Source organism: Aphidius gifuensis, linkage group LG5, assembly GCF_014905175.1.
Source record: "Aphidius gifuensis isolate YNYX2018 linkage group LG5, ASM1490517v1, whole genome shotgun sequence".
NCBI lineage: Eukaryota > Metazoa > Arthropoda > Insecta > Hymenoptera > Braconidae > Aphidius > Aphidius gifuensis.
In genome coordinates this window covers 16,417,442-16,442,891 of record NC_057792.1, presented here as the reverse complement: position 1 = coordinate 16,442,891, position 25,450 = coordinate 16,417,442, and the positions used below count along the sequence as shown (strand labels likewise).

The 25,450-nt window shown below is 26.2% G+C and overlaps 2 protein-coding genes across 11 annotated transcripts; one reads left to right on the top strand and one right to left on the bottom strand.

The window, feature by feature from the left end:
• Positions 1-268: 268 nt before the first annotated feature.
• Positions 269-24,749, bottom strand: LOC122857920 (ryanodine receptor). 9 transcript variants are annotated; one of them, XM_044160457.1, is made up of 34 exons: positions 24,265-24,749; positions 20,771-20,875; positions 20,586-20,684; positions 19,831-19,845; positions 19,386-19,463; positions 19,168-19,243; positions 18,970-19,082; positions 16,232-18,893; positions 15,954-16,162; positions 15,770-15,869; positions 15,504-15,702; positions 15,056-15,429; positions 14,741-14,972; positions 14,630-14,659; positions 14,419-14,566; positions 14,047-14,345; positions 13,450-13,983; positions 13,156-13,388; positions 12,991-13,093; positions 12,765-12,923; positions 11,121-12,679; positions 10,896-11,050; positions 10,354-10,537; positions 6,736-10,274; positions 6,546-6,658; positions 6,066-6,159; positions 5,695-5,994; positions 5,221-5,241; positions 2,195-5,145; positions 2,058-2,118; positions 1,704-1,982; positions 1,482-1,638; positions 1,248-1,413; positions 269-1,161 (listed from the first exon to the last, which is right to left on the bottom strand). In XM_044160457.1, exons 1-34 carry the CDS (start codon positions 24,316-24,318, stop codon positions 999-1,001), a joined length of 15,564 nt encoding a protein of 5,187 aa, XP_044016392.1. In that variant the 5' UTR covers positions 24,319-24,749; the 3' UTR covers positions 269-998. The 9 variants fall into 9 exon arrangements, with proteins under 9 accessions (XP_044016392.1, XP_044016398.1, XP_044016399.1 ...); XM_044160458.1 differs by having other exon boundaries at positions 927-1,161; positions 10,354-10,525; XM_044160463.1 differs by lacking the exon at positions 14,630-14,659 and having other exon boundaries at positions 10,354-10,525.
• LOC122857922 (FACT complex subunit ssrp1-B-like) lies at positions 22,114-23,490 on the top strand. Of its 2 annotated transcripts, none has more exons than XM_044160467.1 (3): positions 22,114-22,280; positions 22,668-23,107; positions 23,188-23,490. In XM_044160467.1, exons 1-2 carry the CDS (start codon positions 22,246-22,248, stop codon positions 23,092-23,094), a joined length of 462 nt encoding a protein of 153 aa, XP_044016402.1. In that variant the 5' UTR covers positions 22,114-22,245; the 3' UTR covers positions 23,095-23,107; positions 23,188-23,490. The 2 variants fall into 2 exon arrangements, with proteins under 2 accessions (XP_044016402.1, XP_044016401.1); XM_044160466.1 differs by having other exon boundaries at positions 22,158-22,280; positions 23,192-23,352.
• Positions 24,750-25,450: the final 701 nt, after the last annotated feature.

The window sequence follows — 25,450 nt, the reverse complement described above, 5'->3', positions numbered from 1 at the left end:
TAACAAATTACTAAGTAGCCAAGTTTTAAAAAAATAATGACCAAGTTCTTTGTTTTTCTTTTCTTTTTTTTTCAACAAAAAAATCACTGCTTTAGTTTGCTTGTAGAGCTAGAATAATAATAAGTCTTTGTTGAAAATTATAATTAGCTAAATATGAATATAAAAAAATTATTTCATTGGGTTATTTATAAAATCAATATTCAAGACAATTGATAAATAAATTGTTGTTGAATTAAACCAGTAGGATAATAATTAGTTAAAATAAATATTTCGATTTATTTGTATATTTTTATTTATTATTATTCTTTGATAACCCTGCCGAAGAGATTTATTAATTTTTAAAATTTTTATAATATTTATTTACAATAATATTGACAATCTCAATTTATAGATTAATAATTCAATAAAACAAAAAACAATAGGATATTTTTTTTTAATATTTTAATTTATAATATTGATGATATATTTTTTTTTGATTAGACTCTATTATAAATATTTTTATTTTATTTATTAATTAATTCATGATAAAATAGAGATAAAATTTATAACAAATTTATTATTTATTTATTTAATTTTTGATTATATATTTTGTAAATATATTTTGTCAATTTGTATAAATTTTAATTGTAGATATTTAAATTTTTTAAATAACTTGATATATTTTATTTTTTTTTTTTTATTATTGATCTAATTTGAGGCACAAGAATTATAGAAAAAAAAATAAAATATCACACTCAAATTGAGTATTACAAAATTGGAAAAATAGCTAGATTTTGTTTTTTGATTTTTTAAAATTGCCAAAAAAGTGACAATTTAATTTATCTAATTTAAATAAACAATTTAACAATTTTCATAAATATATTTTAAATTTATTTATGATTATAAACTTTTAATAATTTTCAAATTTAATATTTGATAACAAAAAAAAAAAATTTTAAATCAAAAATATTATTCAAAGAATAAAAATTAATTTAAAAATAACAACACAATAAATTGATTTATTTTTTTTTGACTTCTTCCTCGACAGCCTCGTTCTGTTTTCTAAAGCAATCACCAACTGGAAAAAAGTCCCACATACGTTGCTGATACATGTTCCAAACATAGGTCTCTTGACCTGTATACTCAGTGTCTGGTTTATTGATAAGATGCATCAAGAAAAACCTACAAAAAAAAAAGGAAAAAAAGACAATGATTATTTGATAAATAAAATAATCAATTTGCCAATGATATATAATGCTTTTTCTCACATGTAATTAGCAAGATTGTGTTCTTTTTGAACATGTGTATCAAATCCATGTGGTACTGTATCAAAATATTCTTTTCCAAGACCACAAATAAAACAATTACTTTCCATATTTGTTTTAACATTTTCAAGTTGATCACGAAGTTCACCAAATGCATCAATAATCAAACCTACAAAATTAAAAAATAATATTAACATACAATTTTTAAATAAACATAATTCAATAATTAATAATTACCTTGAATAATAGCAAGTAAAATAACAATAACAAAAAAGAAAAATGTTATGTCAAAAACAATTCGAGCTGTTTCATAATCATCACCATCTGGTTCTCCAATTTCATCACCAATACCACCACCAGCTCTAACACCTTTGTAAAGATGAAACATGAAACACTGAAAAATATAAAATAATTATTAGAAATTGTATTAAAATATATTTTTAAATTAATAAATATTACCGTTAACATGTCATGACATTTTTTATCAATTTCACCATCTTCTTCTTGTATATAAAATTTACGGAAAAAGTTGAATGCAATAACAGTATAAATATAAACAATAATTGTCAAAAGCATAACAGTCAATACAAGTTGTTTTCCATTATGTGTTACTGATTGTAAAATTGTTCTTAGGGTTTTAAAACCAACAGCAACATCAAGTAAATGTGCAGCAAAAAAGAAATTATTATAATTTCCCATAACTGAGAATGTAAAGTACCAAAGACTATACAAAAATGACTGTAATAATAAAAAATTTATTATATATTAATAAATTGATTGATAAATTATTTTAATCAAATTTATTTTACTTACATTATCAGTTATTGTAACACCAGCTTTCCAAATTTGATACCTCCAATCGATTGTTATGATACTAAACAAAAAATAAAATTAATTAATCAATAAAACAATACATGTATATTGATTTATTTGATTTATTTTTAACTTACAAATGAATAAGACCAGAACCTTCTTCTTCTTGTTGACTAAATGAAGTTTTTTCCATTCCCAATAAATTACTAATATAATCAAAATCATAAGTTTCACTATACTTTTGTCGTACTTTTTTCTTAACAAATTTATCCCAATAATTAACTGGAAATGTTTTAGCTGATATAACCATTTTATCCCAGTGTGCTTTAATATCATCTTCTTCAGGTGTTTCAGATATATAAAGACCATCAAATTCAACTCTTCTAGCAATTTCTTTTTCACGTTTAAATATTGCAAGTGGTACTTTTAAATGATAGTAAGCAACTAACATTGCCAATGATACAATTGAATGTAATGCAGCCATGAGTCTCATAACATGTGCCATATAATAAAAATCTTCTGAAAATTCAACATAATCTGGTGGTTCATCTTCTTCCTCAGAGCTATTATCATCACCACTATTACCAAATTCAATACCACCACCACCACTACTACCAATACCACTTATACCACTTATACCACCAGATCCACTTTCACCAGATATATCACCAAGTATATCACCACCAAGTATATCACCACCACTACCATCAATACTATCATCAGCAAATGATGTTACTTTATAAAATAATAACATAAAATTAATGCAAAATGCCAATACCAATGCAACATATTTAAGATTATAAAAATTTCTAGCTAAAAATGAAACAATTCTTTTAGTATATTCAGATAATTCAATGCTTGAACCACCAGATGATTCACTAATTATTTCATGTTTTGCTTCAGCTTCAACAGCAGCCATTGCAATTTGTTGTGCAGCAGCAGCTTCAGCAGTTGATGCTGCTTGTAATCTAGCTTGTTCACCACCAAGAAAATCAGCTAATGTAAGTGGTCCTTCATTTTCATTTGTTGATATAATATTTGTTTCATCATTAAAACCACCAGCACCACTTTCATCTGGTGTACTTTCACCAGTATCATCTATACTTGATTGTGGTGTTAATAAATTTGTTTCATGTGTTGATAATTTAATTGGACCACCATCTTCTTTAGTAATATCCATACCAAATGCTTGTACTTGTAAATTTGTTTCATCTGGTGTTGGTGGTAATGCTGGTAAATGACGCATTGGTTTTTCTTCTTCTTCTTTTATTTCAATAATTGGCTCATCAATATGTGGTCCTCTCATTAGTGTCAATAATAAACGTAGAAAATAACGTATTACAATACCAATACTATAACCAGTATAATAAAAACTATAAAATATCATTTTAAAAAAACCAATGATAATTTCGGCAATTGACATTTGTTGTAATTCAAATAATTTATTTTTAATATTTTTTGGTGAAAACATTGAAAAACCATAATAAATACCATCTTTGAATGCTTGTATACCACGACGTATTGGATCTTTATTTTTTTCATCATCATCATCAGTCATATATGTATATGATGTATCACGTGATTTACCAATACCACCACTTTCTTCAACAGCCATTAATGCACTTGCATGTTGCATTTCAAATATAGCATCTTCACAAAAATTAATAAATGTTTCTAATTTTTCTTTTTCACCAGCTTCAACAACTGTATTATAAAAATATGTACGTTTTGATTCTTTTATTTGTGGTTTTTCCCATTGTTCAATATTTGATTCTTTTATTTCAAAATAAACACGTTCAATTTTTTTATTACTACCAAGTATTTCAATTCTACCTAAAAATGGCTCAAAATAATTTAATACTGAACCAGCTGTTTCTAAAAATCTAGCTAAACGTGGCTCATTTGGCATGTGTTCTGATAAATTTGTTAATAATACAGCTAAATTAAAACCAATTTCTTTAGCTGGTTCATGAAAACGATCCATAAATGCAACATAATCAATTTTACCATCATGATTTCTTTCACAACATGCTAACATAAATTCAATTTCTTCTGGTGTATAACTTTTAGCTTGTTCCATTTTTTCTTTAAAATCTTTTGGATAAACCCAACCATCTGTATTTAAATCAACTTCAAGAAAACTTGGTGCTGATACAAGATCTTTTAATTTTAAAAACATATCAAAATATTTTAATATTAATTCAACATTACCAGCTGATTCAACAAGTGTATCAACCATTTGTTTACCAATTGTTCCATTAACAACATTACCCTCAAGCATTGACAGCATCATTGTAATCATGTCTTTTTGTAAATTTAATAATTCTTTTAGTAAATCAACTTGTGATGAATGTTTTGATAATTTATCTTGCATATGAGAAAATAAAAATAAAAAACCACCAACAGCATCCCATAGACGTGAATGTGCAAGTGCTTGTTGATTTTGTGCACATGGACCTTGTATAACTTCAGTTAAAGTATTAAATACTTGACTAGCAACACCAATTGCTTTAAAAAAATTTGCTTTACCAGCTAAATCAATTAATTCTTTGCTTGAATAATGCCAATAAAAATCCATTATTGATTCTTGAAGACGTAAAAGATAATCAACAGTACAAATAACAACATTAACTGTTGTTGTATTACCAGCTTGTGTTCTTAAATAATTTTGCCAATCAAGATTATGTCCTTCACATGTTAATTGTATAAATCTAAATAATGCACATGTAAATTCAGCATCATGCATATTTTTTTCACCAGCAGCACCATCTGAACCAACACCTAAACCTTCAGCTTTAGTATTTCTTTCAAATGCATCAAGATCCAATACACTACATGAATTCATTAATCCAGCAATTGATGTAAAAAAACCAACATCTTTTTTTTCCTTTAAATGATTTAACATACCATGTTGAATTTCAATATTACCACCACGTAGTATTGATATACCAAGCTCAAGTGTTTTCATTACCATTTCACTTGGTACACCTTTACATGCTGATATATGCAACAAAACCATTTCAGCAACTCCACGATTTGCAAGACGAGCTTGATGAAATAATAATTTTTGTTTTTCCATTTCTTGTTCCTTTGAATGAAACAAAAAGAAAACAATTATTATTTGTTTTAATTTTTTCATTTACATATTAATTAATTAATTTACCATTAATTTTTGCATTGATCTCTTCAGAATGCAAATTAAATTAAAAATTATTAAATTAGTAAATTTTAGTTGTAAAAAAGGAAATACATATCGAACATTTAGATTTATTGATTATTTATTTTCTACAATGGATAAATTTATTTTTTGGAGGCTCAATTCCTACGATAAAAGGTTTTAAAAAATTTCAGTGTTATTATTATTTTTATTTTAATAATAATAGACATAAAAATGTGTGTGCCAATGTCAGATATTCATTACTCGATCTTACCAATATTGAATTTTGTGGCTGCAGATTAGTTAGTTTAGAAGAAAAAAAAAAAATTGAAATCTTAATTTTTGTTTATTTTGTTTTTTTTAATTATTGAGTAATTAGTTAGTTGTTAAAATTATTTTAAATTATTTATAGAGTATTTTAAAAGCACCAAAGCAATGTGAAGCAAAAAAAAAAAAATTACTAATTTATTATAAACTCACATGAATTGATGCACCACTTTCTTCTTCACCATCGCCACCGCCACCACCACTAGCACCACCAGAACCACCACTAGCACTACCAGCATCAGCTTCTTCTTCTTCAGCTTCTTCTTCTTCTTCACCACATGATTTTGATATTATTTGTGCATAACTCATGTACAATGGATCCTCTTGTAATGCACCAGACCGTTCAGTCATAGCACCACGACAAAATGTTGTAACTAATTGTGTCAATGGATCTGGTTTACCCTCTTCTTCATCTTTATCCATTTTTTTCAATTCAGCATCTTCAAATGATTGCTGAAATTTTTAATTACACATTTAGCTTTTTTTTTTATAAATAATTATTAATTAATTGTAAATAAACTTACTGTAAGATCTTCAATCATAACTTCTTGTCCAACATTTTCATCTTGTAGCCAAAGCTCGTAATATGTTCTTGCAAAAATATTAATTGCACGATGTCTATAGAAATAAAAAAATCATATATATTTAATGTATTTACAATTAAATTAATTAATTAATAAAATTTCAAAACTCAGCCATGCATTAAATAAATTTATCGTTGAATTAAATTCTATTACCTTCTTAATTTATAAAGAGGTTCACTACGAAGACAAGCAATTGCAGCTCTTTTTCTTGCTGCACAAAGTACACGATTCCATCCCTTACAAGATGGTCGAGGCTTTGTTGCCTATTAGCAGCATGCACACACACATATATCCACACACAATTATTATTGTTAAAACAACAAATTTGAAAAAAAATCATTATTAAAATCAAATGAATATATTGAAAAATCAAATCAACATAAAACGTAATTTTTAAAAAAATAAAAAAATATAGGATACCTGGGTAAGGAATGCAATGGATTTTGACGGAAACAAGCGATAACAGCTCGTTTCCTTTGTATTGATACCACAGATTTGTAACAACGTTTTCCTTGTTGTTGTGGATGATCAATCTACTCGATAATAAAATAATAATAATGAAAAATAATAATAAAATAATAATGATTAATAAATAAATAATTAAACTAACCATATGAAGTCCATAAAGTACTTTAGCCATATCAGTTATTCTAACAACAACATCATCAATTTGTTGTGCTTTAACTGGTTCCATTGAATCTTTTTTTTGTCCTAGTTTTGAATATAAATAATGTTGCCATGACATTTCATCAGCTGGATCAATTTTATCTGGTAATGTTAATTGTATTTTAGCAAATTCAGTAATTTCAATTTCTGATAATTTATTTAAAAATCTATCTTTGCAATGTTGTACAAGTTCTTGTTCTCTACCAGCAAATAAATTTAAACCAACTGGTAATAGACGTTTTAAACATGCAACCATTAATGATGCTTGTACTTCTTTATCTTTATCACGTTTTTTATCACGATGTTTTTTTTTTTTTTTACCACCACCAGTTGGTGTTGATCCATCAGTAACAGTTGCTGTTCTTCTTGTTGCTGTTGGCATTATTAGAGTCATATTATCAATTTCATTTGCTGATATAAAATTTTGTTCTTCTTTTAAAAAATATTGTGATTTTGACCATATATTAAATATTGCAGCAACATGATTATAAAGATCTTCAGCTTCTGGTATATTATTTCTCAACCAATGATTTCTTTGTAAATCAACATATTTAATTAATAATGGATAAAATGCATATATATCACGTACTAATAATTGCCAATCTTCTTGTATTTGTGCTTCAACTTGTGATGTATCATCTGATGATGATTTAATAAAACCACGTAATGATTCTTCTTTATGATACATACCATCAGTACGTTTATGTACACGTTCAGCAAGTGGTAAAAATGGATCTTTTAATAATTCTTCAGATGAATTTATAATTATTTGTTGTGTATATGCAGCAATACGTGTCATCCATGGTGCATTTTCATTACCAATATTTTTTTTAATTAATTTTAATACATTTTTTAATAGTTGATTCATATGATCACTTGTAACCATACTAACATATGTACCCTCAGTTGGTGTTATATTATCTGGACCTTGTGACCACCAAAATGGTAAATATGAACATAATAATGGTAATATAACATCAACAACATGTGGTGAATCATTCCATGTTTTATCAGAATCAACAAATTGATCAACTTCATTTAATATTGTATCTAATGTTGGCATACTTGATTCCATTTTAGTCATAATATCTTGTGCTTCTAATGAATGATCAGCAATTCTATTTAATAATGAAAATTGATTATTTTTATTTAAATGTGGCTCAAGAAATGCAACTGGAAAACAACTTGAAAATGCACCTAAACATGAGCCTAAATTTGGTTTATTACGTTCAATTTCAGTTTTTAAATATTTTCTATCACCAGTTAATGTTGAATCAACACCAAGTGTATATAGAGATGCTAACATTTTATATGATGCAACTTGTATTTCATCTAATAATAAATCACTACCATATTCACATGATGCTAAATGATCAAACATTGCTGTTAATGTTGGTAATACAACACTATTTATATAAAATAATGATGTTGATGTTTTTAAATGTGTACCACGTAAATGGCTATATTTACCATCTTGTAAATTTAATATTGTATGACCAAGATCATCAGCTGTATTATTAAAAAATGTAAGCATTGATGTACGTATAAATTCTGGACAATTTTTAACTAATGATTTTGCATCAATACCTTTAACAAGTACTTGTAAACAACGTACTGTTATTCTAACATCAGCACCAAATGCAGCAAGTCTTGATCTTAATAAATTTGCTAATTTACAAAATAATGCAGCAACCATTTCTTTTTCTTTTAAAGATGCTGCACCAATATTATTTGTTGCTGTTGCAACAGCAATAAAATAATTTCTATGTGTACTAAAATATTTTTCCATTAATGGTAATACAACTTTACTAAAAAATTTTATATCACGTGCTGATGCTTTAAAACTATTTCTACGACTATATGTATCAGATGGACGTAATAATTTCATATTTATTGTTGCTTTATCAAGATATGCTATTAATTTTTCTAATAATGAATATGCAAAACGTAATTCAACAGCAGCACCAGTACCAGCAACTTCAGTTTCAGTACCACCACGATTTGGTTTATGTAATTTATAACCTTGATATTGTAAATATTTTAAAAACTCTTGTGATCTTTCACGATCTTTACGTTTTTCTTTATCAGTTAATAAATCATATGGTACTAATTGTGGATGTATACCACCACCAGATATTATTAATTCTTCTTTTTTTTTTTTAGCCCATATATCATGTGCATTATCAGCTAATCTTTCAGCCATATTTTGCATTTCTCTACTTAATGTTAAATTTGTCATATCAACTGGATGTGGATTATAATCAAATGAATTTGTTGAATCATTTTGACTTTTTGATGATCTTCTTAATGAATTACGATTTGTTGCTGCAACATCAACTTCAGCATGTTCAACACTCCAACCAATTGCTAATAATGCTTTTAAACTTTCTCTAACTGGTTCTTTATATCTTTCTTTTTCATAATCACTTAACATTGTATATGGTTTTAATCTTGGATGTGTTCTATTATTATCAGACCAATTATCACCATATTTCCATCCATTTTCAAGTTTTTTACTTGCCCAAGCATCATGATAATGTTCAGAAAATTTTTGTACAATTTGATTGAGATCATTATTTAATACAACAGATGATGTATTTATTGGTTGTGGATTATATGGTCCATCTGGTGATTGTGTTGATGCTGTTTTACTACTGTACCATTCATCATCATAATTTTTTGATAATGAATAATCTGGTGGTAATGCACAACCAATTGCTGTTAAACATGGTAATGCTTTACCAAATAATTCTGGATCATAATCCATTCTTGATAATGAATCAAATATATTACTAAATAATACCATTGTCAAACGTTTTTCTTCATCACTTGAACCTTGTCCACCAGTTGAACCATAATATTTTGCACAACGTTCATAATGTAAAGTTAATAATCTCAATGCAACTGTTGTATATTCAGATAGCTGTGATACATCAATTGTTAATTTACGTAATAATTTTAACAACATACTTGGTTGCATTTGACTTGTTAGAGCAACTAAAAAATCAGATACAGCTTCTCTTTGTCCTTTAGTTAACATTCTATTTTTACTTAAACGATAAACAGTATGTAATGTTGCATCAAGAAGTGATGCATAATTATCAGCTTCAGTATAAAATTTTGAATGTTTTATTAATAGGGGAAGTATTGAAACACCAATATAACGATTCATTGCAAGTGCCATATCTGATTCATAACCATCATTACGATCAAGCATTGTTGCTGCTCGTAAATCTGGTAAAAATGCATCTTCAAGTAATTTAAAAAATAATTCTTTTGTTTCAATTCCATAAACACGTTCTAAAAATAAAACAACACTTTGTTTATGACCAGGTATTAAACCAGATGGTGTATCACTTTTTGGTCTTTCTTGACCAGCTGCTGGATTTAATAATGTAAAACGTAATGATAAAACACCTTGAAGATCATCCAATGGTACTAGTGAACGAAGAATTGCTCGTGCACGTAGTGATTCATTTTTACCTATATATTTTTTTTTTTTATATAAAAAACAAAAATTAATATTTCAATTTATAATGTTAATTGTGTAAAATTATTATACCTTGTTCAATAACTGATGAATCAGGAGCACATCTGCCCAAAAGATCAACAAGTGTACAGTAAAAATTAAGTATAGCTGCACCAGTATCAATGTAATCCTCATCATCATCTGACTCAGGAAGTGGATGTTCAAATTGTTGCACAATTGCATTTCCCTCGACTTCATCATTCACCTGTTTGAATCGCTTTTTTTTTTTTCATCATCATTTCAACAATAAACAATTAGTATACAAAAATTAACATGCTTGGATTTAATAACAGGGTATTCACATCGATGCAAGGATTGTTTTACTATTATTATTTACATTTTTTTTTTTTTTTTCTATATCAGGGTCATGCTTGTTTTTTTTTTTTTCTATACATTTACATTATATTTTTAAATTGGTTTATTATTTATTTTTTTTTTAACGTACGAGTATATTTTTTGGGGTTTAATAATTTATCTAATTCTACTGGATCTACTTTTTTTTTTTACTTACAAAATCAATCCTTTAACCGATAATTCACCTGATTCATATATTTTTTTAATTTAAAAAATTTTACCTTTCGTCTGTCTGCAATTCTTTCAGACATTTTATTTGCTTCCATAATTGCACGAAGAAGACCTTCACCCTCACCACGTAATGCAGGACCCAAACATTCTGGTCTTCTTATTAATAGACGTATAACTAAATTTGCATTTTCTTCAACACTTTCACCTTGAATAAAAAATTAAAAACAAAAATAAATTATATGTATATAAATTAAAAATAAATTTAATAATATTACCATTAACCCAAACACAAAATCTTAAAAAATCAAGATAACGTTCACCCTCAACTGGATCCCAGCCAAGATCAGGATATCCTTTTTCAACAAGTTCAGAATTTGATTGAAGTCCACATCTTGATAAATAAACAGCAATTTTTTCTAAATAATGTTCTCTAAGTGCTAGTGCTAATTCAGTATTTTCCATTAATGATGAATATGCAACATCAAGTGGTGTTGAGCCTCTTAATGATGGTCTTGATAATAATATATTACTATTTTCAAGAAGAAAATCAAAATGATCAAACATTGCTTTTTGATTTTGTCTTGATGTACGACAAAAATAACAAAGAAATCTACAACATGCAACAACCATTTCATGTGATGTATCTTTTTCTTTTGATGTTGTATCACCACTTTCACCAGCATTAGCACCACCACCACCAACTCCACTTGCTCCACCAGTACCAGTACCACCTCCTGTACTAGCACCACCACCACCACTAGCTTGTGCTTGTGTTTGTGCATCTGATTGTGCTTGTGATCTTCTACCAAGTGTATTAATCATAATAGCCATAACATTTTCATGTATTCTAAGTACTCTTATTAAATCTGGATGTTGAAAAAATGTATGATTATTAACAAGTTTCCATAATCTTTCTCTAACAAGTTCTTCTTCTTCTTGTGACATTTGTACTGGTAATAATGCACGTATTTGACTTAAACCAACCCACATACCAGCAACATCATCTTTTGTTTTACTATTAATAACATATGTTTTTTCTAATGCACGTATTAATTCACCAACAGTATCATATTGACGTACAAGTAAACTAAACATTTCTCTAACAAGTTTTGGTGTTTCAATTTGTGTTTCTTCAGCCCATTTAACAATTGTTGATATTAATATTTTTCTAAATACTTCTTCTGGTGTTTTTTTAATTGGTTCTGGTTCAATTTTTGGCTCATCTTCAAGTTCTTTAACAGCATTTATAAAATTAAATACACGTTTCATTGTACCAGGTTTTTCAATTTCAATTATTTCATTTGCTGCTTCAGCAGCTTCTTGCAATGCATGTAATGATACATATGACATTAAATTATTATGAAATTCATTCATATTTTTAATTAAATCTTCACCACATGGTATATTATCTGGATCATCATCTTCAAGATTTTTAAAACTTAATATTGCATTCATTTGTTCACGTGGTGGACAACGATATTCACGTGTTTTTTTAGCAGCAACTGCTGATGGTAAATCTGATTGTTTAATATCAATATAACGACGTAATTGATCAGCTTGTAAATCACCAACAAAATCATGACTAAATGATATTATTGATTCAACACGATGACGTAATTGTGTATCACATAAATGATGAAGTAAATAACACATTTGTAATTTTGCTCCTTCTGCCATTTTCATGTGTAACAAGCCTTTTTTATGTTCATCTTTACCCTCTTTATCAAATGTTGGATCCCATGTTTCTGGATTAATCATTATCAATAATTTTATAACATCTTCATTTCTTAATTTTCCAACAAGTAATAAACGATCAACAAGTTTAATCAAAGGCCTAGCAAAAAAAAGAACAAAATTTATTACCTTATCAATTTAAAAATCATCAAGAAAAATAATTTAACATCAACTAATTGACATACAAAAAAAGATTTTCATTACTGCCTCCAATTGGATCACGATTATGTACTTGATTAACTTCAACAGCTTCATTCAGTGCCATCATAACATAATCACGTACAATATCCAGAGGAAAATATGGACTATAAAGACTTCTGACATTTTCTATATTTTGATTTTCACTGAAAGAAATAAAACGTGATGATCAAATCATGTAATAATACACAACAAAACACATGAATAACTTACTTGATTTCAGTCATTTTCATTTGTGGACGTACTGATTCAGTTTGTATGTATCTTAAACTGTGTCTCATCTCGACATTTTCATAGAGATCTTTTAGCTCTTGTCCTGTAAATATAATTTGCATGAATTAAATTATTCAATTTTAAAATATAAAAAATAAAATTTACCTAATGGAATAATATATTCATTTTTACAGACTTCCATTGTCGTGGCATGTGACTCAAGATGAAGAGCAATTAAAAGATCATAAAAACCTTGACGAAGTGGACCAGACATATATTCAGCTCTTATTGCATATAAAAGTTGTTTTTGATCTACATGTAGACAAAGTGCATGAGCAGCACGATAATTTGATTGATAACACAATGCTGCATACAGTGTCAAGGTATGTGCATGAAAACTAATGAAAATAAATAAATGTTAATATAAATTTAAATTTAAATTTAAGATAGTTTTATTACCTCAAAAGTTTGTCCATCTCAATGAGCTCTAAAATATCAATACATCTATCTTCTTCTGGTATATGAAGGGCAAGCATTGATATTGCATCTTCACAAAGCATTGACCAACCACGTATATCTGATAATTTTAATGCATGTACTTGTAATGATTGATTTGGTACTCTTGCCCATTGATGTGGTTTTAAACATTGTACTTTTAAACGTGGTGGAAATTGTGGTATAACATGTCGTTCAGAATTTTGTAATACAGCTGCTGATAATGGTAATGTTGTTGATGTTCTTCCTAATTCAATTTGTAATATTTCTTTACTTGTTGCTTCAACAAATATTGCGGGAAATAATTTTGTATCTGGTTCCATTTTATATTTATGACTTGTTTCTTTTCCTTCACATGTAAATGATACAATACCAGTTGCTGTATCAACAAAACAACCAACAAACATTCCTTGTGATGCACCTTTACCAGATGCATCTTGTGTTACCTCATTGTATAGCTCATCAGCACGTACCATATAACAACTTTGACGATCAACTCTTTAAATAAATAAATAAACATTTTTAATAAAAAATACATATGTTGATAAAATATTTACTTACTGCTCAACTGGACGATTATAATCATCAATAATAATTACAGATGCTTTTCGTACACGTGATAAATTAAAATCTTTAGTATGTAAATGATACTGTGATGTTACCCAACCAATATAAACATGTGTTGGATCTTGTCCAGGAAATATTCTAACACCATAAAAATATTCATTCATTAATTTTAAACATTCTGAATCATATATTTCATTTCCAATAGCTTCAACACCACTTCCAGTTAAATTAACTGACATTGCTTTTGGTGCATTACGTTCTGGTATTTGTGGAGGAATTACTTTTAAATCAGTCTATCAAAAAAAAGAACAAAAATCATATTAATAATTATTGCAATTTTGTAATTAAATATTTAATAATAATTACAGTTGATGCTTGAAGCTGAGGTTGTCTTGTTATCATTCTTCCCATCGCAAGACTTCTTCCATCTCTATCAGATACATCTGATCTCATTGCTGTTGGTTCTAATGTCGTCGCTTTAACATCTGGTGATTTTGCCTTACGTGAAAAAAATCTAAAAAAATTTATTTACAATTTAATAAACAATCTATTATTTTTTTATTTTGTATTATCTTACGGGCTTTTTTCTTCCTCATCATTTTGATTGCTAATTTTATTATTTACATTATTAGAAAAAATACTTGATGACAATTTTTTATGTTAGTTTAAAAATAAAATAAAAACTAACCGAAATGGTGAACGACCTCGTTTAAGTTTTTTATCATCTTTAGCATCTCCATTCATTTCGTCATAGCCATTAACATCTGCTTCACTTGTACCGTAATTTAATGTTCTTGATCCATATAATGAATTTTTTCTTGGTGGTCTTGATGGTTTATTTCTTTGTTGTGGTATTGGTGATGGATCTTTCATCATTTCAGCATCTTCAGCAGCATCCTCTGAGTAATTTCTTTGCAAGCCTATTTATTTAAATAATCAAATTATTTTTCATCCAATATTTAATATTTCTAATAATTTAATTTGTCATGAATTATTAATTAACCTTTTATATCAGTCATACTAAATCCAGATTTCATAATTTGTTCTGTATAAGCTGATGGTACCATTTGTTGTGATGCTTCATGTTGTTCCATTAATAATCTATTTTGTCGCATTTTAATTTCTTGCCATCTTCTTATTTTTTCATTTTCTGGTATGAAATTTGATAAACAAATAACTGGTAATGATAATCTTAAAAATTCCCAATTTGCTTTTTCCATTGTTTCAAATGTATTGTGTGATATTTTTAAACAAGGTGGTGTATCTGAACCAGCTGGTATTCTAGCAACATCAATTCTTGTATCTGCCATGTCATCAGTATTTTCAAATATTGGCTGATCTTTTGTATACCAATATGTTACTGGACGATTCATATTTCTGCATAATTAAATAATTTTTTTTTTTCATAAATAAATAAATAAAAATATTTATAAGATATATTTTAAACTTACACACAAAATGGCTCATAGCCCTCTTGAAGACCACATGTTGTAAAATACTGTAGTGTATTAACATCTTGACCAAAAACAAGTTTAGCTTTTTGTCCAACACCAAGAGTAAATGCAGGAACAAATGAATCACCTTGTACATCAGCAAATGATGTTTCACCACCCAATGCATCCATCATAAGTTCTCCATTTAATGAAAAACCTAAACACAACAAATTTTTTTCACAATTAATTTCAAAGCCATATTTAATTGTATTATTAGAATTTACTTATTGTATGATCAATGAGATCCAGAAATACACCAACAACATCTCCAATTTGCCATTGTTTTCCAAATGTTTCTCCTGTTCCTGAGTATACTTTTTCTTCCTTTATAAAAATAAAATACAATTATTATTATAATATATTTTATTTAAAGAGAAATATTTATTTTTGTTTTTTAATATAACATACATTGTATCCATCATAAGCCCAAGTGTAATCATCATTTCCCAGCATCATACCAGGTGGACAATCAGCTCTTGCCCATCCAACTCTCATTGGACCAGCTGTTATAACTTCAAATTCAAAATACCATTTACCACTATTAACAGCATAATGTTTTTCTACTCTATATGTCCTGAAGAATAATTGACGTAGTCTATTTGCTTCAAGTAAAAGTGCTATAATAATACGAAGAAAATAAATAAGTAAATTATTAAATTTATAAAAAAATGTATTCAATTTTTTACCTTCATGTTGTTCACCAGTTGGTGGATCCAACATGTATCCATAAACTAATAATGTTCTAACAGTTTCACTGGCAGTATCTCTGTTAGCTTTTTTAATGGCTTCATCAACTTTTTGATATGGTACTAAATGTGGACTTCTACGCATTTCTGAATCTTCATTTAATCCATATGTCCATCCTTGGCTTATTCTTTCTTTGGCCCATAAATTATGTGTATTTTCAGCAAGTTGATCAACAAGTTCTTCCATTTTTGGTGTTAATGTTATTGCACTTAAATCAAGTGGTGCTGGTTTATATCCACTACTTTGTAAAAATGGCTCATTTGGTAATCGCAATGTTTTAATTCTTGATGGTGGTTTATCCATTGTAATATAATAACCAAGTGCAAGTATTGTTTTAAGTGTTTGTACAGCTAACTGTGTATCATATCTTTTTTCAGCAACTGGTAATTTTTCAAATTGTACAATACATGGATGTATTTTTCTCATGTCATCTCTTTGTTCACCAAATATCCATCCAACTTCAATTTTATTCATTGCCCACATTTCATGTATATTTTCAGCTAATTTATCACGTATTTGTTCAACATATGATGGTAAATTAATTAATGATGTATCAACTGGTGATGGTACAAATGCTGTATCATCCTCAACAAGCCATGGACCAGTTATAATAACTTTATTCATATTACCAAAATAATAACATGGATCAATTGATAATATTTGTTGTGGTAATAAACTTTCAACAAGTGGTGAAAATTCATCTGGTGGATGAAATTTTAATCTACCATTATCACCACCAAGTAAAAATCTACATGATAACTTTGATGAACAACTTATTACTGGAAAAAACATACCATCAAGATTAAAATTTCTAAATGAACCAGATATTTGTACACCATTAAATGTAAATGTTATAATTGGTACTGTTAAATCAAGTGCACAACCAATAACATCAGTTTTACGTATATATGGCTCATTTGGATTATGTATTATTTGTGTTTTTCTACCACCAGTCCATAAAAATGCACCATCAAAACCAAATGAATATAAATCATCACCAACTCCATTACCACCCCATTTTTCACCACCACCAGGATATGGTACATAACCACTTGTATTTGCCCATCCAATTCTTAAATGTGGCATCATGTGTGTTGTTTTTTCAATATGATCAACAGTCACTTCAAAATACCATTTTTGATAAACAGCTGAACCTTCAACTCTACCAACAAATATATTTGGTCGAACAGATGCAACATGATCAACTAATTGTGTTTGTAATAATAAATTTTTTCCTGGTAATAAAAAATCACATATATTATTTTGTGATGAACGTACTGCAACACCATTACCAACACACAATGAACATAATACATCAAGTACTTTTGGATCTCTACCATGTTTTTCAAGTAATGATATTATAACTTTAATATGTTCATCACGCATCATATTAAGAGCTTCTGGTGAATCAATTAATACACAATGTAATACATCAAGCATACCAGTACCTTCACTTGATGCTTGTGAACCAAGACGACTAAATAACCAATTTAAACGATTACTATTTGCAAATTGTGCACAATTTGTATGATTACCTTTTATTATTGCTGCTAATAATTGATATAAATAACCAGATATTTGATCCCATGCTTGTCCACTTTCATCACCAAATAATGCAACTAAAAAACCTTGTGATGTTATGACATTTATTTTATCAATAGCTTCAAGTATTAAATTTAATATTCCTTCTTCTTGAAATAAATCTTGACGATTTCTTAATGCACGAAAACGATTTTGTTTTTCTTCATGTTCCATATCATCTTCTGGTTGTGCAAAATAATTAATTAAATCCTCAAGACACATAACCATTTCATTTAAATTAACAGCTTTAAAAAATGCACCAGCATCTTTATCAAGTTGTAATTCTTCAAGACCAGTTATAAATTGTGTAAATACACTACTACATTTTCTAATAACTCTTGCTGTTCTTGATTCTTCTTCTTGTGATCTTGAAAAATCTAAACCATCATCCATTTTTCCTTCTTCATGTAATACAGCTTGTTTTTCTTCAACTTTACCAACACCTTTTTTTTTAGTTTCAAATGATTTATATGATACCCAAAGACAAGTTGTTGCATGTTGCATTATAACTGTTGAATCACCATATTTTATAATTGCACTACCAATAACTTCAAGATCTTTATCTTCAAGTACTATTTTTTGATCATCTTTTTCTTGACGTAACCAAAATGTTGATATTTCAGTTGTTGCTTGTGTTGGATCAATAAGATATAATTCATTATTATCTTTAACAGCAAGATAACGTCCAGTTGTTAAATGACGAATTCTCATTGGATGAAGCCAATTTATAAAACCACCAGCCCATTTTGTACGTGCTAATTCTAATCTCCATAATGATCTTGCTTGGCTCATAACACTTCCACCCTCATAAATAACAATATTTTGATTTGGATGTACACTCCATGTTGAAGGTATTGTAAGACATTCATCACCACCATGAAAAAATCGCAATACATCACCACCAAATACATATCCAACATATTTCATTCTACTTATTCCAGTACCATATGGCTGAACTGACCAATGAGTCACGTGAAATGATGCATTTACAACTGATAAATCATTTTCTTTTGTTGTGTGCTAAATTTAATTTTTTATTTTATTATTAACTCATTAATTTATCATTTTTTAATTCATTTCAATTTATTTTATTTACCAGGTATCTCTCGGTTGCTACTGACACCAATATCAGATCATCACCAACACGTACTTTCTCACCTTCAGAACGTTGTTTTGATGCTGGATGAACTGTCCACCAACAAGCCTCACCTTAAACAATTAATTTGGTAAGTTTATAATTTTTTTTTTAATTATTATTAATATAACATTTTTAAAAATTCTTTTATTTATTTACCTTGAGAGTGTTCTTGCAAACCAACATCAAATGCCAGCTTATCATTTGATGAACTTGTTGATAAACAAGCAAGATACTGTAAAAAAAAAAAACAAAAATTATAATTATTAATTTCTCTCCAGGTTTTTTTTTTTTTTTTTAAATTTAAATTTCTCCCAAGAAAACACATCAATTTGTCAGGCAAATAAAAACAAAAAATTAATAATTAAATAACTTACCATATCACTGTTTTGATGCCTGAGTAATATTGCATTACCATATAACAAAGTTCTGTGACCTGAACCTGTACCTTTTCCCTAAAAAATAAACTAATTTATTATTATTTATAATTAAACAATTTTTATGATAAATTAAATCACCAAATAAATTAATATACATAATGTTTTTTTTTTTAATATTATACATAAAAAAAAACGAACGAAGCAAATAATAAAATAATTTTTTGTAAATATAAATTAATTATTATATGTATTTTATTACTTCGATAAATAATTGATATTAAAGGCTGTGAAAAAGTTAAAAATTAACAAAAAGTTTGCCAACGAAATAGATAAATTTTTAAAAAACATTTAAGAAAATTATGAAAAAAGAAAAGTTTAATAAACAATAGGATAATAGATAACAATAATATATATATTTTCATGCAAATAACAAGGTACTTACAAGGGTTTCATGTTGCTGGAAATGAAAAAAACACAAAACAAGATGAATCAATGACAAATGGACAAAAAATGTATTGGTATTTTGGATTATTGGAATTATTTTTTTGAACAAGTGTATATTGTTTTCAATTTATTAACTATTATTTTTATTTTTTTTTTTTCATAAAAGATATAAGGATTTATTGATCATGTTGTTTGGGAAATGTTTATGATTTATTTGGTTTAAATTGTGTTCGTCTCATTGACCTATTGAGGGGGTGACATTGACACATGCGTTTATGTGTTGGATAGCGACACGCTGATGCATTTAAAATTTATTCAAATATATTAAACGAATCACTAAATATTATTGTTTAATAATTTTATCATGTGATTGTTTAAGTGTTGTTTGTTTGTTTTTAAATAAAATTATTAAACAAATTTCTTTATTTTTTTTTCAATATCAAGATCTTTTAAATATTTTTTTTAATTTATAATCTATTTTTTTTTTTATATTCATACGAGTTTTATAAATACAATCACAGGTGATTAAAAGAAAAAAATTTATTACATAAAAAAAAAGCCATAAATAATATCATTTCCAATGTAAAAATTAATTTTAAATAAAATTTCCATTTGAATCTTCAAAATTTCGATTTAAAAGTAAAAATATTTTTCATATATTTATTTACAATTGGGAATAATATTATAATTGGTTTTATTTTAATTTTTTATTTGTGTAAATGTATGAATTTTTTAGAAATATATATACTTTACCGTTTCGGAGCCAGCAGCTGTTACCAACTCTTGAAGAGCACGAACAGACAAAGCCTGTTCAATTACAAATACACATTGTGAAAGGTCAGGTGGTACATTCTAAAAAACAATAAATTAATTTTGATTATTATTAGATAATTATAAAGATGTGATACAAGTGTTTATTAATTATTTAAAATGATTACCTTGTCAGCAATATTTTCAAGAAAACAAGTTCGATTACCAAAACCCTCAGCAGCGAGGCAAACTCTTTCGCCAGTGGCCGTGCAAGATAAACACACCATGTCCTCCTGTAAATTAATTATTAAAAAAATATAAATATTATAATTTATTTAAATAATTATAATTAAAAAATTTTTTTTTATTTTAGTTCAATGCAGTAACAACAAGAATTCATAAATAATTTTCATTTGGTTAAAAAGGACGCATTAATTAACATAACTTGGATTAAATTCTAAATGGCACGATAACTCTTGGCAATTCATTGGACACCTGCTAACATATATTACATATTATTAATTTATACTTTCATTTGTAATGTACAGTTTGACTCACCCTATGTACAAAAAAACCCTCCAAAATTATTGTGAAACAAAAAAATCAATGAGCTTTGTTATTGGATTTACAATTTAAAATCTTTGTCATGCTAATTTTTTATATTTTTTTTTCAAGGTGTAGATGATACATGACAATCATCATAATCATCAAGGTTTTTCCTATTTTATTTTTAATAAAAAAATTAATATTTTAATATCGAAATTATTTTAAATAGACAATTTATATTTGTGAGAAGAAAAAAAATTATTTCAATTTTTTTTTTTTAATTTTTAAATATGCCTACTATTTTGTAAAAATTTTTTGAATACAAAATATTAGGTCAAGGATGTAAAGCAAATATTTAACACATCCTAGTTGTGTATTATTTTTGTTATTATTTTTTTTCTCAATTTACAAAGTTTTTAAAGAAAAAAAAATCTAGGACAATTGTTGATACTTTTAAAAATCATCTGCATAAAAAAATTATCATAATATTTTATTTATATTTTTTATTAAGTAAAATAAGAAAATCTAAATATTATCTTTTGGTATAAATATACAAATTTTAAATAACGCTTAATGATTAGATGACTAAAAAGATAAATATAACGATAAAATTTAAAAGAAAATAATCAATAAAGTGGATCGACTTGTGCTAATAAATATTGCGTGTTTATTTGTCATTGAAAAAAATAAAAATAAATAAAACAGTCATGTAAATTGAAAATATTTTTCAATATAAAACTTTGCCAAATGATCCATGTGCAGATATCATCAGCAGCTTGATGACAAAGAAAAAAATTAACCAAAATAAAACGAAAAAAAAATATATAAAAAATAAAAATCAATATTACAAATTAATCATTTGAAATTTAAAAAAATTCACAAAATTTATTTAACATTTTTCAAGGCTAAAAATAATAATAATAATGATAAATATATTTAATATTATTTTTTACAAAATGACAATTCAATTGTTTTAATTTTCCGCAAAGTTCACACTTTTTTAAATAAAATTTATATAATAATAAATGAAGAAAAAAATTTTTAGTATTTTTTTAAAAAAATAATAAATTATTTAATTGTAAATAGAGTCAAAAAAATTTTAAGTTAATCAAGCATTATGGATGATTATGAAAATGATGGTAGAGATTATAGGCAAGTGTTTTAAAATTTAAAATTTAGAAAATCTTATTAACCTTATTTATTAATTTTGTTATTTTTATGTTTTTTAATTTGACATATTTTGTAAATTTAAAAAATCAATTTATGAGAAAATAATGATGGAATATTCAAGGTTAAAGCTACGACTTGATTAAATTTATCAATCAACTGGTGTGTTGATGTGAATAGAAAAAAAATGTAAAAACTATGTCGGTTGTTGAAAGAAAATAATAATTTTTGCATTGGCATTATGCCTAAGCTCCAATTTGCATATTTTTTTTTAGACTTTATAGGCTGAAATTTAAATATTAAAATTAAATTATAAAATATATTTAAGACTTGTAATTATTATTTAATTTAATTAATTTATCTGTTTTATAGAGAAATAATTGACGAAGGACCAATTGATGAAATACCAAACGGTCCAGAAACAGAATTATTTTGGAAAACAAAAACTGAACCAGATAAATCATGTCCACCAAAAAAACAGGAAAATCCATGTCCCGAACAAAAAAAAATTAAAAAAACTAAAAAACAAAAAGGAAGAGCATGTGATTGTAAACCAGATAAAGGAAAAAAACGTCGTAGTAAAAAAAAGAAAATACCAATTTCAGTAAATCCATTTATAATATATTATTTGTGTATGCTATTTGATAATCCAACTAGAAAAGTAACTGAAGTTGCACGTGAAGCTGGTAAAAAATGGTGTAGTTTGTCTGATAAAGAAAAAGCTGATTATATTAAAAGAGCTAGAGCTGAAAGTGCAAAAAGACAAAAAAAATCTAAAAAACGACGTGGTAAATGTTGAAGATAAACAAATGGTAAATAAAATAATGAAATTATAATTTTTAATAAATTAAACATCTTTGATAAATAATTTATTTTATCATTTTTTTTTCAGGTAGAAATTTTTTTTTTAAATAAATTATTCAACAACTAAGTCAAATTTAAGCTGAAACATTTGATAATTTCAATCTAAAACACATTGATACACACGTGTCTTTAATTAACCGGCTCATTAAGTCATATTACTTTGGAAATTGATCAACAAAAGCAGCAAATTACCATCACAAAATTAAAATTAAATTATAAAATTTTAGTAAAAATATAAAATTAAAGATTTACTTGTTTTTTTTTTTATGAAAAAAAAAAAGAAAAAACTTTTATATTGTATTTTAACAATAAAAAAAAATATGTTTATTAATATTATAATTTATTTACTATTAATATAAATTATCGTATAATTTTTTTTTTATGTTTATTAATTTATAAAAAAAGAAGCTTCGTCCTTCGTAATCTATAAAAAGTAACTTATCGGTTCGTATGGTCATTGGCGTGTGCGATTTAACATGGTGTTTTTTTATTTTTTATTTTTATAAACTTGGAATTATATAGAGCTTGAGAATTGTATTTTAAAAAAAGAAATAAATATGCTGAAACAATAGACCGCAATGACGCAAAATTATAACAAAGTTAAATTAAAATAATGCTGTTATCACAAAGAATCTTTTTTTTTTTTATTCTTCATACATAATTGCTCAATTATCAATAATAATTATTTATAAAACACATTGTTATCATCGTAATTAATTGGTGCACGTGCTTTCATTGAACATAATACATCCCTTGATGTATTTTAAATATTATATTAAAAAAATATTTAACATCAAGATTTTACTATGGTGTCAGGGTCAAGGTTTTTTTATTGCCCGATAAATATATTCTTTTTTTCATCATCTCTGTGCATTGAATATTAAATTTAACAAATTGAATATCAATATTTATTCATTTATTTATTTATCAATAAATTAAATCATATCAATAAAAAAACAAAATAACAAAAAGAATAGAAATTTAAAAAAAGAAAAATAGAATTCAATTAATTCTTTCGATTGAAAAAATTATATTACTAAGCTTTTTATTTATAAAATAAATATAGTAATTATTATTAATTAGTATTGTAAAATTTTTAACTAACCGTACGGAGAAAGGATACATCATCCTGCTCGGATCCACCCTCGCTGTCAGCCATCCTCAAGCCTCGTGTTTCCAATCAAATGTTATTATTAACTTATCACTATTAACTCAAATTGTAATTTATATTTTATTGTTATCATCCAAATCACTGTCTCCACTTCCATCCACTTTTAATTATTTTTTTAAAGTCAAAATAAATTAAACTTTATATGATATCAAAGAAAATATTTACGAGTCACGTTAACCAATCATGTATTTGCATTTTTAAAAATTTTTATCCTTGAATGATTTTAAATAAATTAATATATTTTTATAATTTGGCTTGCAAGCTTTCACCCTTGTACAACAGACTCAATACTAAAAGCTCGAGATACTCTGAAAATCAACAACCCCTTTTTTTATCGTTTGTCTTTTGCGCTTGCGTTATTTTTTATTTATTTATTTTTTATTATTATTTCACTTGTCTCAATAAACGTGGTACCATGCTTTCTGTAATTTTTTTTTTTTTGTTTTTTTCATTCACTCAGGTAATTTTTTTTATTTTTATACAATTTTCGAAAATATATTGTTTGAATATATTTTTCTTGTGTTATCTTCAACCTGTAGATTATTATTTTAATTATTTAAATTTTTTTTATAAATTATTTATCATTGATTAATAATTATCTATTTATAATTTTATTATTTGAATCTACAATATTTTTTTGTGGCAGAAATAAAAGCTTGTGTTAATTTAATAGAAATTACTAATGAAATTATTTTTTGAATTAATTAAGTTTTGGATTATTATTAAATTATTATTGATATTAATTGAATGTTATTAAATATCCGGCACATGAACAAACTTAAAATGAGTATCAGTATATGAAACAAGTTTATTTTTGGTACTTCCGTGGCGGCTGGTTGAGCCGTGGCTAGGAGGCCTCGCGGTAAATAGACAAAATAAATATATATATACATAAATAATAAAAATAAAAAAAATAAAAGTAAATTTTAAACTTGCTATATTGGTTGTTTTCATGGGCTAATATAATTTCTAATATTTCATTATTAAAAACACAATTTAACTTGAATTTATTTCTCAAAAAAAAATTGTAGATAAATAATTAATTTTTAATATTGTTTCACTGAATTTTATTTAAATTTTTTAACACTTATATTAATACACTTGAAAAAAAGAAGAAAAA

Bases quoted from the DNA above. Each gene is read 5' to 3' on its own strand.
- LOC122857922 (XM_044160467.1), top strand. From the start codon at position 22,246: ATGGATGATTATGAAAATGATGGTAGAGATTATAG. The intron at 22,281-22,667 runs GCAAGTGTTTTA...TCTGTTTTATAG, and splicing joins AATGATGGTAGAGATTATAG to AGAAATAATTGACGAAGGAC.
- LOC122857920 (XM_044160457.1), bottom strand. From the start codon at position 24,318: ATGGCTGACAGCGAGGGTGGATCCGAGCAGGATGATGTATCCTTTCTC. The intron at 12,924-12,990 runs GTAAGTTATTCA...TATTTCTTTCAG, and splicing joins ATGAAAATGACTGAAATCAA to TGAAAATCAAAATATAGAAA. The intron at 12,680-12,764 runs GTATGTCAATTA...TTTTTTTGCTAG, and splicing joins AGTAATGAAAATCTTTTTTT to GCCTTTGATTAAACTTGTTG.